At 45.4% G+C, this 14590-nt stretch overlaps 1 protein-coding gene across 1 annotated transcript in view; it reads left to right on the forward strand.

The window, feature by feature from the left end:
* Positions 1–14590, forward strand: part of ASPSCR1 (ASPSCR1 tether for SLC2A4, UBX domain containing) — a 1532603-nt gene that overhangs the window by 187195 nt on the left and 1330818 nt on the right. Inside the window, exon 2 of the mRNA XM_069655312.1 lies at positions 8783–8838. Within this exon, the coding sequence (XP_069511413.1) occupies positions 8783–8838 (56 nt within the window). The remainder of the gene's footprint in view (positions 1–8782; positions 8839–14590) is intronic.

Here is a 14590-nt window from a genome sequence, read left to right on the forward strand (position 1 = left end):
TGTTATGATTCCTATATTGGCCATAATGGCTTTCCCTACCAATCGGTTGGATACCTTTTAAGAAAGGGGTTCTAATTGTTATAACAAGCCACTAGATATTCTGGCATCTCATCTTTCAAAGACGACGAGTACTGCACCCTTCCTATCAGAACCCCCCTATTCCTTTCGGGCCCTTCTCCTCCCATGTGATCCACCCGGCTAATACCACACCCAGGATTAGGATCAGGAAGCGCCTGCCTTGCCCAGGCCACCTGGGGGGAGACTTTAGGCAAATATTCTGTGAGGATTCCACAGGATTCATCACATGATGCTCAGGAGCCTGTCAATTGCTTAATGATGGAGGCCGGGAATATATTGCCAGAGTACGAAATAGATTTGAAGGAGGCAATTGTTTTTAGGAGATTCAGGTGAGGGAGAGGAGTGAATTTGGTAATGGGGTTCAGTCTGCATGGCTGTTTTGCAAGTTTGTGGCAAATCCATCCAGAGGTTCGGCTTTTAGCTGCAAGCAACAGCTTTTTTTCCCATTCAAATCTAACCCGCTCCAACTTTGCTCCCCCTACTAGATGAAACCATATGAAAGTTTGCAAAAAAAATGCACAGTTGGTCTGTTTTATTTTGAAAAGTTGCATGCAGATTTGTCGAACGGGGCCTAAAAACTGCTCTTCCTACGGGAAAGCCAACTTAACCATAACCCCAGGGTTGTGTGAAAAGCCTGTAGAGGGACTCTTACCAGAGGACCTGTTGTAAGATACTTTTGTTCAAATAAAAGAAAAAATGCCTGCCTGACCCTATTGCTAAAAGGGAGTGCACTTCCTATCAAACTAAATTAAGGAGCTTGTCTAAAGATAAGAAAAAAGGTCCTCCGTCTAAACCTATCTACCAAACCTATCTGACCCTACCACTTGGCAAAACGTAAAGAAAATATAAGGAGTGCCCTCTTGGCTCTTCATACAGGTTTTCTCAGTCTTTTCCCAGTATTCCTCCTGGGTCTGGGTCCACTCAAAAGCAAACAGTTCTCGTCAGTCCAAAATAGTCTTAAGTTCCTGAAAATACAAAATCTCCAATATTCTCAATGTGGAGGGATATTTCTCTGATCGTTGCCCATCACCTTGTTCGCTCTCTCCACACTTCGGCCACTTGTCAGGTGCTCTTGTGCTCCTGTAGAATGTTTGTTTCACTGGTTAGCCCATGTGGCTAGTTTGGGTTGCCATGGCCCAATGTATAATTTTGCTTGCTAGGATCCCAGTGACCCTTTTCTACCTCAGGTTCTTTTAGTGTTCTTGGCTGTGACCCTTCTGGGATTTTATGTTGCTTGGGTTTCTTAGGGTTTCGCAACCCTTTCATTCAGGCTGCTCTGGTCCCTGGGACTCTTTTATGTGGTTAGAGATATCCTTTCTGCATCCCTGCTCGTTCTCTCTTCACTGATCCCTCCGACCCGGGCATCCCGCGTACATGCTGCTTTACAGGGCTTCCACCAGGTATGCTCTGCCTCACAAGGGGCTGCGGTGGTGTCCGCAGCTCATCGCTCCTCATCACAGAATATGGGCAGTCTCTGTATTCCGCTCTGGTCAGCTCTCTCTCGCTCTCTTGTTGAGAGCAGAGGACCTAGTCCTCCCTTTGTGCCTGGGTTCGGCAATGTTTTGCAGACTCTTGGCCCACCACGTCCTGGATGTGGCTGCACCTCCAGGTCTTGTCCACTCCATGCAGCCTCTGCTTCTACAGCCTTGTGCATTTACTAGTCGGACATCCCATGCCTCCCTCTAGCGTTTGTTTCTTTCTACACGGCAGCTGACTCACGTGCTCTGCACGGCTCCTCCCCTCAGACTATCTTGCATCGCAAACTTGTCTCAGCATTGTGATTCTCCTCCTCCATTCAAGGGTCGTTGGTTCTTTTATTCTCATTCCTGTAAAGAGACGGGTGTGTTGTTCATGACAGGTTGTCACAAGCAGGTACAAAGTACAGCATTACCTTGTGCCATACACATAGCTATATTGACCTCTTCTTAGTAAATGGGACCTAGGGAATTCACCACGGAAATGGGAGTCATTGTCCCGCTTACCCAAACTCTTAAAGAGGGTTTTGAAGAGCAGGCTCCCCTCCCTAGCCCTAACCTCAAAGGGGGTGGCTCTACCTATGGTGGAAGGAACGAAGTCTCCAGATTTGTCACATACCCCTCCCGTTAAGCGAGAAGCCCTCTTTCAGGAGTAAGGGAATCCGGCTGAGGATATCTACATTCCCTTGTTATTTTCCTTTCTGATGTACCACATAAAAACAAAAAGGTTGTAAATCCAAATACCACCTAACTCTGGCATTAAAATCCAGGGCTTCCAATTCAACAGTAGTATATGCTGGATCTTTGGGGAATAGTTTCCAGCAGGTATATAGAACGGATGTTTCAGTTCATCATGATCCTGGGAAAGTACTGCCCCTAAACCCACTTTGGAGGTATCGATCTATAATATGAATTCTTGGTTGAAGTTTGTCATCTTCAACACGGGATCCTGACAGAGTACTTGTTTCAGACCTTCAAAGCTGATCTGGTCTGCCTTCCCCCAGATACGTTTTTGTGGTTGGGAGTTTTTCAATGTATCTGTGAGATTGGTGGCCAGCTTGGAGTAGTTGGATATAAACCGCCTATAATAGCTTGTCAGTCCTAGGAAGGCTTGCAGGTCTCACTTGGTCTTTGGGATCAGTGTTAAGCGGACTGGTTAGACCTTTTCAGTTTAAGGCTGAATTAAGCCATTCCCTACAAAATATCCTAGATATTTCCCAGCCAACTGAGCTAGGTGACACTTTTTGGGGTTAGCACAGAGCGATGCTTTCCGAAAGGCACGTGTAATCTCATAGATATGGCGCATATGTTCTAACCAGGTGTTACTATGGATGACAATGTCGTCAAGCTGGGCACCTGCAAAATCGGAGTATGGTTGAAGTACTTTGTCCATTAATCTCTAGAAGATGGCAGGGACTCTGTGCACCCCAAAAGGTAGGACTTCAAATTGGAAGAGTCCCTGTGGCATAGAAAAAAGTGGTTTACTTCCTATCCGATGGATTTGCATGAACTTGCCAAATTCCTTTATCTAATGTGGATATATACCGGGCTTGTCCAATTTTTCGATAATCTATCAGGGGTATGAGATCATTATCAAAAGTAGAGATCGAATTAAGCTTTCAAAAATCAATTCAGAATTTTCTGCTACCATCTGGTTTTGCCACCATTACTGTGGGGGTAGGGAGCATGAACTTTCAGAGGGTTCAATTATGTGTGTCTTAAGCATGCAGAAAGCTCTTTCTTTGCGACTCAGAAATTTGATAGGGTTTTAAATGTATAGTCTGTTCCGGAGGGGTAAGAATATAATGAAAGATATTTCGGATCCTACTCTACTGGGGAACTGATTCAAAAGATCATGGAGGTCTTTCTTTTGAGAAAGGATTAGATTTGTCGGGACTAACTGAACTTCTTCTGTTTGGTCAACCCGTAGATTGCCCATGGTAAGGGTAGTATTCTGTAAGGGGTTGATCTTCCATTCCTTTAAGAGATTGATGTGGTAGATTTGGTGTTTTTGGTGTAGGTCGGGTGAGCGACCACATAATTAATTATTTTCTATGATCTTATGAAGCCCATACCTTTTGGAGACCATTTTATTTTCTGAGGTGGGCAGTAATACCAAGACAGTCTCCTATGGAAAAGGATTGGGCCACAGCCTGTTCATCATGTACAGCGTTTTGGTGTTCTTGGGCTCTAGCCAGATGATCACAATTTCTCTGACCGTGGTCATATGGGTCTGAAGTGTTTGAGCAGTCTGGTAGATGGATAACGTAGCTTCTTCCCTCGCTTCCGAGGTTTTCATGAGCATGTCTAAAACATCTTGCGGTTTCCTCCCATATAATAGTTTGATGGGGGAATAACACAAAGATGTCTGTGTTTTCCTAATAGCAAAAAGGGCCCAGGGAATCATGATTTCCCAATTGCAGCCATCAGTTTCTACTAATTTATGGAGGATCCTCTTAAGAATCTGATTAAATTGGTCCACAAGCCCATTGGTCTGAGGGTGATGTACCAAGGTTTGCAGGATTTCCTACATCTCTTGCTGATCTTGGACAGAAAGGTGGTACCTTGATCCGCAAGGATCTCGGTATGGAACCCTACCTGGGAAGAAAAGGGAGTCTGTGTTTTAGTAATTGTTGACTAGTGTTCATTCATAGTGGAAACGCTTTGGGGTATCGTGTAGCATAGCCCACTATTACTAAAAGAAATGCATTCCCTAGTTTGGTGTTTCTAGTGGTCCCACAGTGTCCATAGCTATGCGGGATAATGGAATCTCAATGATGGGGAGTGGTTGTAAGACTGTTAGAGGTACTGGATTGGCTGCAGTTATATTTTACATATTTCACATGCTTCCACACATTTCTTTCTCATCCAAATGCACTCCAGTAGAGTCTATGAAACCGCCCGACACTGGCTTTTCCCTATCCATTGGTGAGCTGCAGTAAGTTGAGAGTGGGGTAACTTCAAGTCTATTCGCATATGACTTTGTTCTGAGTTCTGGGCAGGACGTCTCATTTGGTTTCTCCCTTTTATAACAGATCCTTTTTAATGAAAAAAAGGTCTGGCCTAACTATGACCCTGTTCCTCTGAAATAATAATAATAATTTAGCATTTATATAGCGCTACAAACCCTCAGGTATCTGAGCGCTGCTTATTATTACCCACGGGGCGTGGTGCTCATTTATCGACCTAGGAAGGATGAAAGGCTGAGTTTGGCCTTGCAGGGATTCGAATCTGCGTCAGTAGGCTCGGCACAGATGTCAAAGCGAGCGCTGTACTCGCTGTGCTATCGGACCGGCATAGGTGACTCACCCAAGGGCTTCAGTGAGAACAGAGTTGTTTCTTTGACCAAAGGCTGGGTCAGGTAAGGAAGGGGAATTGTCAGGGCCTGTTCTAGAGGGTATAGTGATAGAAGTGTCTACCACCCCAAACCCTAGCGAACCTCTCAGCTTATCGAATAGTTCCTCCACCTCTTGGGGGGAACATAATTTAAAGCTAGTTGCAATATCACTTGTGCCACTGCTTGCCCTACCTTAATTACACAGGGGTTAGATCCGTGGTAATATAATATTCTTGAATCTCCCCTCTGTAATCAGGATCCACCAACCCTGCTGCAGCATCTAGGGAGTGTTGGAATGCTTGCCCCGACTTTGCTGCTAGCCTAATACATGTCCCTGGAGGGGGATGCTAACCCTGTGGGTATCTGGCATCTTTCTTTTTGGGCTCTCTGGACTTCATTCGTACTGCATAGCTCAAACCCCATAGATTGTGGGGTGACCTGGTTCGGATGTTTGGCATTTGAGTGTACAACGTTGCACTAGCAAAGGCTCCCATCTTATATCGGGTGTTACCAATCCCACTGCTGACACCATAAAAGAAAATGCCTAACTGACCCTATTGGTAAAAGGGAGTTCCCTTCCTATCAAACAAACCTAAGGTGCTTGGCTAAAGTCGAAAATAAAAATAGTCCTCGGTCCACACCGATCTATTAAACTGGCCCTATCAGTCAGCAACATGTAAAGGAAATCTAAGGAGTTCCCTGCACTCTTGGATCGTCATACAGGTTTTCCTCCCGAGTCTGGGTCAACTGTTGGGATTAACAAAAGTTCCACTCAAAAACAAACATTCAGTCTATCAAAACAGTTCTTTAAAGATTCTCAGAGTTCGAAATAGTCTCAAGTTCCTGAAAACACTAAATTTCCAATGTTTTTCCACCACTTTGCTTGATCTTTCTCGACCTCGTCCACTTGTCTGTTGCTCTTGTGCTCCCTCCCCCCCTGGATTGTTCATGTCATTCTGCTTATTTAGCCTCTGTGGCACGTTTGGGTTGCCCTGGCCCAGTAGATCATTTAGTTTTCCAGGGTTCCGGTGACCCTTTTCTACCTCTGATTCTCTTAGTGTTCTTGGGTCACTGTGACCTTTCTGGGGTTTTATGCTGCTTTGGTTTCTCACTTTCTAGCAACCCCTCAACTCATCTTCTTTCAGTCTTCTTTAGTCCTTGAGTCCCTTCTATAGGGGTTAGAGCTATCCTTCCCCCTTCCTCATTTGTTCTCTCTTCCTTGATCCCTCCGACCTGGGAAATCTGTGTATCTGCTGTGTTATGGTGCTCTGCTTCACAAGCGGTAGCTGTGGTACCCTCAGCTTTTCGCTCCTTGCCACGGATTGAGGGCAATCTCTGCGTTCCGCTCTGGTCAGCTCTCTCGCTCTTTGAGTCCTCAGTCTTCCCTTCATGCCTGGGTTCGGCGACGCATACGTCCTATACGTGGCCGCACCTCCAGGTCTTGTCAACTTCGCGCGGCCACGACTTCTTCGGCCTTGCTCGTTTGCTAGTCAGTGTTTTCTAGTCAGATGTTCCACGCCTCTTTGGAGTTCGCTTCCTTCCGTGCTGCAGCCAGCTCTGCTGTTCTGCGCGGTTCCTTGTCTCGATGATTATCATGTCACATACTCTTCCATGCTTTGGGATTCTCCTCCATTCCAGGGCAGTTGGCCTGTTATCCTCGTTCCTGTAAAGAGAAGGGGTGTGTTGTTCACAACAGGTTGTGAAGCAGGTACAAAGTCTAGCATTATATTATCGTCTTAGCTTATTCCCATAAAGGCAGCGAGAGTACATGGGACCTACGGCGTTCTCCATGGGAATGGAGTCGTTGTACCCTTCAGGTGAGTCCCTCCCAGTGACGTCCTGCTTGCCCAAACCCCTGGGGATGGTTTTGCAGAGCAGCTCACCTCCCTAACCTCAAAGGGCGGTTGCTCCCCCTAGTGAAGATGGGGCAAAGTCACTACTTCAGACCCTGTAATAAAATTATAATATTTGAGACCGTTCAGATAATCAAATGTATTGCAACAAATCCCATGAACGTTGTTGGATGCAGCAAGTGAGGACTAACTCAGTTTGGAGACCTGTACATCCCTGTTCATGGTACCCTGATGTCCTTTTTGATCTCCTGTATCCGCTCAGGGGCTGTACAATAGCAGCAGGATTGGTTGCCTTTAGGTTAAGGTTGTCATCACTTCCCATACTCTCTGAATTTTATGTTTTTTGTTCTTGTGATACATTTATTTGTCTTATCTGGCTCTTAACTGATGTTTTATCACTAATTTTTGAGCGTGTGTGTGTGTTTGTCAACCTTAAGTGACTTCTTGTTCATATGCACACAGTTCAAATAAAATAAATCGTGTATGCATGGATGAGTTGAGTCATTTTTGGTTGGTCTGAATGCAAATGTATAGTCTTTATTGAAATATTTCCTAGAGTCTCAGTGCCGCTACAATTTCATATCCTTGCATATGGGTGTTTAGAACGAACCTCGTGTTTCACCCTTCTTTGGTCCTCTGTACAAAGGGATTGTCTGCATAAGCCATTGGCCATTGTTTATTTATTTTAGTTTTGGATATTTGTAAGGCGCCCTTACAACAAATGGTGTTTCTAAGGCGGCACAAAGCAAAAAGGTTTGGATGGAACGAGGGATAAAGATAACAATAACAGTCTTACTAGGCCTTGTAACATTCGATCGTGCAAGTTCAGTAAAAAGAAGTGGGGTAGAGGTGTGTGGAAGTGCCAGTCTGTGTAAAAGCGAAGTGCAAGGGTGGGAAGAGAAGAGCAGGGCAAAGAGGAGAGAGTGCAAGTGAAATGGGGGTGACGGGGGAGTGCCACAGGGGAAAGGTGAGTGCTAAGGGGAGGCCAGTTGAGCAAGTGACCAAGGGAATACATGGGGTGAGAGGCCACATGCGAAGTGTGAGGAAGGAGGACGACTGCGCGGGGGGTGCTGGTGCCCCGTAGACCTCCAAGGGAACCAGTTAGCCAGTCACTGTGGCAGATGGGGCGTTAGCAGGGGTAGGGGAGAGGGAAGGAAGAAGAGAAAAGGAGGGTCTTGAGGAGCTTCCAGAATTTAGGGGATCCGGCTCAAGCCTGAGAGAGGCAGGGGGATCATTCCAGAGGGAGGCTTCTCTGGAGGATACAGATCTACCCCCCACTCTCTACTTAGACAAGCATCTGATCTGCAGAGAGTTGGAGCTAGAAGACTGAAGGGCTCTAGCAGCGAGGTAGCTGGGGAGAGAGAGTTGGATGTAGCAGGGTCCCAGCCCGTAGAAAGCCTTGTGGATGATGCAGAGGGTCTTGAACCTGATCCTAGCAGCAACCGGGTGCCAGCAGAGAGATTGTAGGGATGGAGAAATGCGGTACCTGGGCTTGAGGCCAAGGATAAGTCTTGCAGTCCTATTCTGGATTAGTTGAAGGGGGCGAAGGGAGGATGCAGGAAGATTGAGGAAGAAGCTTTTGCAGTAGTCGAGCCTAGAGAGGACCAGAGCTGTGGAGAAATTGAGTTTTTGGGGAAAGGTGAGGAAAGGGAGAATGCCTCTGTGGATATGCAGCTGAAGTAGGTGGTTGGTGTTCAGCTGAATGTTGCCACTCTTTATAACGTGCCTCCTTTGACATTTGACTCAACTGTGAAACGGCTTTTGCATATATTTGACTTACAAATCAGTTCATGTTTGGAGAAGAAACTCCTGTGTAGGTGCCAAGACATTGGCAAACATTCTTTGCTGCCTGTCATAGCAGATAGGTCTGCTATTGTCCTAGACCTTTGAGCTACTGTCTGGCTTTGGCAATGTATACTTGATTGATTGCCAAGGTCTGGCGCAGTCACTGCATGTATCATTTTATTCCCCCTTTGGTGTAGGCTTTATGGACAATCTCTGAATCTGACCTTGCCTCTCCTCTGTTTTATTTTGTACAGGTGCTGGAGGAAATCTGCCGGAAACAGAATTTCAACCCGGATGACTATGATTTGAAGTAAGAGTCTGGTTTCTCACATATGCACAGTACACCATTTCTTACTCTCAAAGACAGAATTACTATTCATCAACTGGTAGTGGATATTTTATGACTTGCAGTACATTACAGATTGGGGTGTGGGTGGGTGTTGGCAGGTGAGCACTGGCTTGAGCTCTGCAAAAGCCATAGCTAGAGTTTTCAGAATGGCAGGGGTACACCAGCAGGATCTTCTGAAGAGTACCATCGTGTGCTGTAGCATTGGCATAGGGTATGCAGTGTTGGTGGCAGCATGGAGGATCATGTGGCAGCAACAGGAGCTTTAGAATGTGGTGGTTGACATTACCAGGAAGGCTTTTGGAGAGTTATGGAGTATGGCAACTTGGGAAATCTGCTTCTTTCCAGTGGCATGTCAAGGGAAGAGCAAGTTAGGCATCTAGTGGCACCATTGGATGGCAAAGGGATGCATCAATAGTAGGATGCTGTGACTGCAATAAGCATCAAAAGGAGAGACTTTTAGTAGTTCTTGTGTCCTTCTCACAGTGCAATGCTTAGTTAAGGTAGGTAATGATTACCTAAAGGGTATCTTTTGATCTAAGCCACTGTGGCAAAAGAACCTTTAAGAAATCTCAAATATGTCAGTTGATTGCATGAAGTTGAATGTCATTCTTACAGTGTGCAAGAGTGAAAGAAATGCACTTAAAGAAATTCAAGAATAAGAGTTTTTCCAAAATGATAAACGGTCATTATAGGCCCTTCAAAGGAAATTGATGTAGCCTTAGTACACATAATGTACTAAGCACATTTAAAACATGCTTTCATGTCCCACTTTCTATTTCTTTCATGTACCCTAGTTAATTTGATCTTGGCCAATGAAGTGATTGCTTTATATCAGTCATAGCCACTGAACAGTCAAGTACAATGTAGGTGTGTACATATCGAGTTTTTAAAAATATCACTTCACTGGAATTGAGCTCATATCGAAGTGCTGTATATTTTAACATATAACAAGGGAACCTATGCTCAAGGGTAAAGGGCTTTTCCCATGGTTATCGCTCTGGAAAGCATAGCTAGAATTTGAGCACACATGTTGGGTGTTTTGTATGGTGCTAGTATGCAGAACCAGCTTCTTTAATATGAAATCAACCTAAACGCCAAAGTCAAAACATCTATACCAGATGCACTCTGCGAAGGAACATCTCTGTCACTCTAAAAAGAAGCAACTCTGGTTTTATTTATAGCTGTTCATGTATTTGTTCTATTACTATAACAGCATTTAGCCAATTTTAGATTGCTCTCAATGTTAACAGATAAGGGAACTAGTGGAGGAAGGTGATGTACGTGGCCTAGCAGATTATAAATTGCCATTGGGTATGGATTTCTGGACAGGTCATCTGAGACCACAGTTGTCAACGTGGTCACTAGACCAAATTTCCTTCAAAATAGTAGAGGCATGCTGTCCTCTATAGATAACTTGCGGAGAGGCTTCATAGAGACAGTTGGTGCAGGAGATTAGGCAGAGTGTGTTGTAAGGAACTCATGGTGGCAACAGTAAAGACAGACACAAGTGATCACAGTTCAAGGGTGTTTATTACCTTACATAAGATGTTCCTCCACTGTACAGACCAAGGTCTCTTTAGCCCGGATTAGCGCATGGCCAATTTTTTGTGGTGATCCCTAAACCGGGAAAGCTTCCCGATATATACAGCTCCTATAGACCGATTTCACTGATTAATGGGGAAGTAAAGGTTCTGGCAAAGCTTCTTGCAACCAGGCTACAGTCAGTGATTCCCTCTCTGGTTCACCCTGATCAGTGCAGTTTTATGACAAACAAATCAACACGCATGAATATACAACGCCTTCACCTGCTCCTGGAGCGAGCACTAGTTCTTAGCGAACCCCTCGCTCTACTGTCCATCGTCTTTGGAAAGCCATTTGACTCTGTATTGTGGGAGAGTCTTTGGGAAATCATGAGACGAATGGGGCTTGGGGAGACTTTCCTGAAATGGGTCCAACTGTTATTATGAAGCCCTGCTCAGAGTTAACGGCTGGTCCTCCAAGACGTTTTCGCTGGGCAGGGGAACATGGCAGGGGTGCCCTCTATCCCCCTTACTGTTTGCAATTGCCATCGAACCCCTGGCCTTATTCGCCAGACAAGTATGGGTTTCAGATGGCCGGACGGTAGAGAAGATAACTTTCCCTATACGCGGATGACCTTCTGATGTATCTTAGTGAACCGGTCCGCTCCTGCCCAGTTGTTAAAAAGATGTTGGAACGCTACAGCGTGTTCAGCGGGCTGCAACTCAACTGGGGTAAATCAGTGCTCTTCCCAGTGAAGGGTGGAGAAAATGTGAGTCCACCAGACTGCCGGTATGGGGTTCAGCGTGATTGTTTCCGATATCTGGGGATTCAGATCTCGGTGGATATCTCCGAGTATGTTGCCCGTAACCTACACCCAATCACTGAGTGGTTTTCTAATGATGTTCAACACTGCATGTTACTTCCCCTGACGCAGCCGGGTAGAGCCACCCTGTTCAAGATGCTGACGTTACCTCGATTTGTGTACATTATGCAAAATGTTTCCCCACTTAGTCCGGCTACTCGCACTTCTCCATACTGATACCACAGTGAGAGTGAGATTGGCTAGGGTGGAGGCAATGACGGACCCTGTAAATACATCAGTGGGGTTGAGACAGGGATGCATGGTAGCCCCTACACTCTACAATTGCTATACGTCAGATTTAAGTAGACTGTGGAAGGGGGGGCCTTGCAATTCTAGTAAGGTTGGGTACCTTGCCAGTGACTTTGGACTGGCTAGCTTTCGCTGATGATATTATACCGATCGGTCTGCAGCGGAAGCTGACCATGTTCCATACATACGTGGTAGAAAACAAACTACAAATAAACTGCCAAAAAGTCCTAATCTTTTCAACAAAGCGAATCCCCATATCTATGAGCGCACCGCAGAAGTACCGAAAAAGTACTGTTTGCTGACTTGCTGCCATTCTGCCCACGCTACGCTACGCGGCGGCAGCGCTTTCAGGATTTGAGAGCCGTGTGTGCTCTCGACCGCGATTGGACTCGTGGAGGACGTCTGGATCTGCTGCACTGAACTTGCCTGACTTCCTTTCCACTGAGGTCACTTCCATTGGCTGGAGCTCCTCCCTTTCTAACTGACGTGCTCCCTCTGGCCTATAACTGTCCTGCTGAACGCGCACCGCAGAAGTACCGAAAAAGTACTGTTTGCTGACTTGCTGCCATTCTGCCCACGCTACGCTACGCGGCGGCAGCGCTTTCAGGATTTGAGAGCCGTGTGTGCTCTCGACCGCGATTGGACTCGTGGAGGACGTCTGGATCTGCTGCACTGAACTTGCCTGACTTCCTTTCCACTGAGGTCACTTCCATTGGCTGGAGCTCCTCCCTTTCTAACTGACATGCTCCCTCTGGCCTATAACTGTCCTGCTGAACGCGCACCCCAGAAGTACCGAAAAAGTACTGTTTGCTGACTTGCTGCCATTCTGCCCACGCTACGCTACGCGGCGGCAGCGCTTTCAGGATTTGAGAGCCGTGTGTGCTCTCGACCGCGATTGGACTCGTGGAGGACGTCTGGATCTGCTGCACTGAACTTGCCTGACTTCCTTTCCACTGAGGTGACTGATATTTCTGGCCCGCCTTTTTCTCTCTAATCAATCGCATCGCCCAGTCACACTTGTGCTGGAGTTCTTTCCGGACCTTGGCGCTGTGTGCCCAATGCTGTGTGCCCAATGCTGTGTGCCCACCATCATATAGTGCGCCCGTGGGAGTTGTCATCACCTCAACTATAAAAAAAAATAAATAAAAAAGAAAAATAAAAAAAACACAAAGTTGTAGATTCCATGTGAATTGTAAAGATTGAATCTACTATCACACGATTCACTCGAACTTATTTCTTCTGCTTTTCTGTTATAGGTCACTTCCATTGGCTGGAGCTCCTCCCTTTCTAACTGACGTGCTCCCTCTGGCCTATAACTGTCCTGCTGAATGCGCACCGCGCGCGCACCGCAGAAGTACCGAAAAAGTACTGTTTGCTGTTCGCTGTTCACGGTGCGCGCTCGGTGGGTAAGTTTAAACAGCTTTTCTACTTCCCTGGCTTACGCTTATGTCAATCTATGTCTCTCTAAGCCTATAAGTATATTTACAGCAGGGTAATGGTTAGTGGTCTTCGTAGTGGAGCTACGCTACATTCTCCTGCTCCAGCTAAACGCTCCAAGAGGAATCGCTCATTATTAACTAACGCCAAAAGGGGCATTTCTATAGTGACTACGGATATGGAGGAGCCTGATACTATGATTCAAATTAAATCCGTTACTGGGGTCACTCCATTGAATGAGATGGAATTTGGCTCCAGTACTGATTTGGTAACTTCAGAGATATGTAATAATGCACCCAATGTCTCGGCTAGAATGCTGTCTTCTGATTTATGTATAACACTTCCTAATTCAATGTCTATTGCTGAATTAAATTGTTCAGGTGTTATTTATCCTAAATTGAGTAACCAAACAGGCAATCATGATACTAGCCCCCAGTTAAAACATGGGGAAACTATACTCTTTAATAAAAATCAGGAGATTGCGCTTTCGCTGGCCCCATCAGAATCCGGGGTAATCACGAGTACGGAGTCTTTGACTCCTCTGATGATCGTACCTTCTAGCACCACAGAGATAAATTCCAGTTCACCCAAAGGGTGGATGGACGATAGTCCTAACCTGGAGGATAGCATTGTGAGAGCAGCTATTAAAAGGGAAATGGGAAATGAGAGTTTTAACCATCATCTGGCTGACTTCTCTACTCTTCCCCCAATGATTGAAACTGATTTGGGTAGACGTATTAGGCTATCTTATGAACCTTCCTCCCCAATCGCACAGAGAAAATGTAAAGGAGACATACCTACTTTGCCTACTTATGAAGCATCCTTCCCTTACTCTGCTACAACCCAAGTATCTACATCACATGGAAAAGCTACAAATGGTGGCTCTTCCAAGCTATATTGTCCAGAACAACGGACCAATTCTCCTGTGGCTACAAAACAGCAAACTGTAATTCCCAATGTTACATCTCATTCTGACTGTTTTCATCCACATCCAATAGAAGATACTAATCTTATCAATGACTCCATTCATACACTGAATCCTCAACCTCAAATGGAAGTACCATTCAATCCAGAAGCGTTTCCTATCATTACGCATATTTTGAATTTACTTGATAAAGGTCATGAACGCACGCATGAAGAAGTCAGGTTCTTGCATTTGCAAAATACGGAAATATCTTCCAAAATAAATAAGATAGAAGGCCTGTTATTCGCATGCAATACAATCTCTCTTCTGAGTTCTAATCACACTACCCCTAACACCTGCAGTGACAAAGGTACTCAGACAAAAACATATGCGGAAATCGTAGCTGATCCCCCAAGGCCTTTGCAATCCCCTTCAGGGTCTCAGAAATGTAAGATGGAACAATTAGTGGAAACAAATGCGGCTAACATTGAGAAATTATTGTTGGCCTTCGGGGAAATTCAGTCAACTTTACTACTAGTTACCAAATCAAACAACGACGTGGTCCAAAATACAATTGAATGTCCTAAGCTCTCTTTTCCTGATAGTCCTTCTGCACTTACTGATCTACTTGCGCTATCGGAAAATGTGATCGATTTAGATTTGGCATGTGACAAATTAATTGCATCATTATCGTCTGGTGAAGTTCTCCCAATGGTTCTTACTAGAAAACAAAAAAGAGC

The sequence above is a fragment of the Ambystoma mexicanum genome, chromosome 3q, assembly GCF_040938575.1.
Source record: "Ambystoma mexicanum isolate Mex_15411 chromosome 3q, UKY_AmexF1_1, whole genome shotgun sequence".
Lineage (NCBI taxonomy): Eukaryota > Metazoa > Chordata > Amphibia > Caudata > Ambystomatidae > Ambystoma > Ambystoma mexicanum.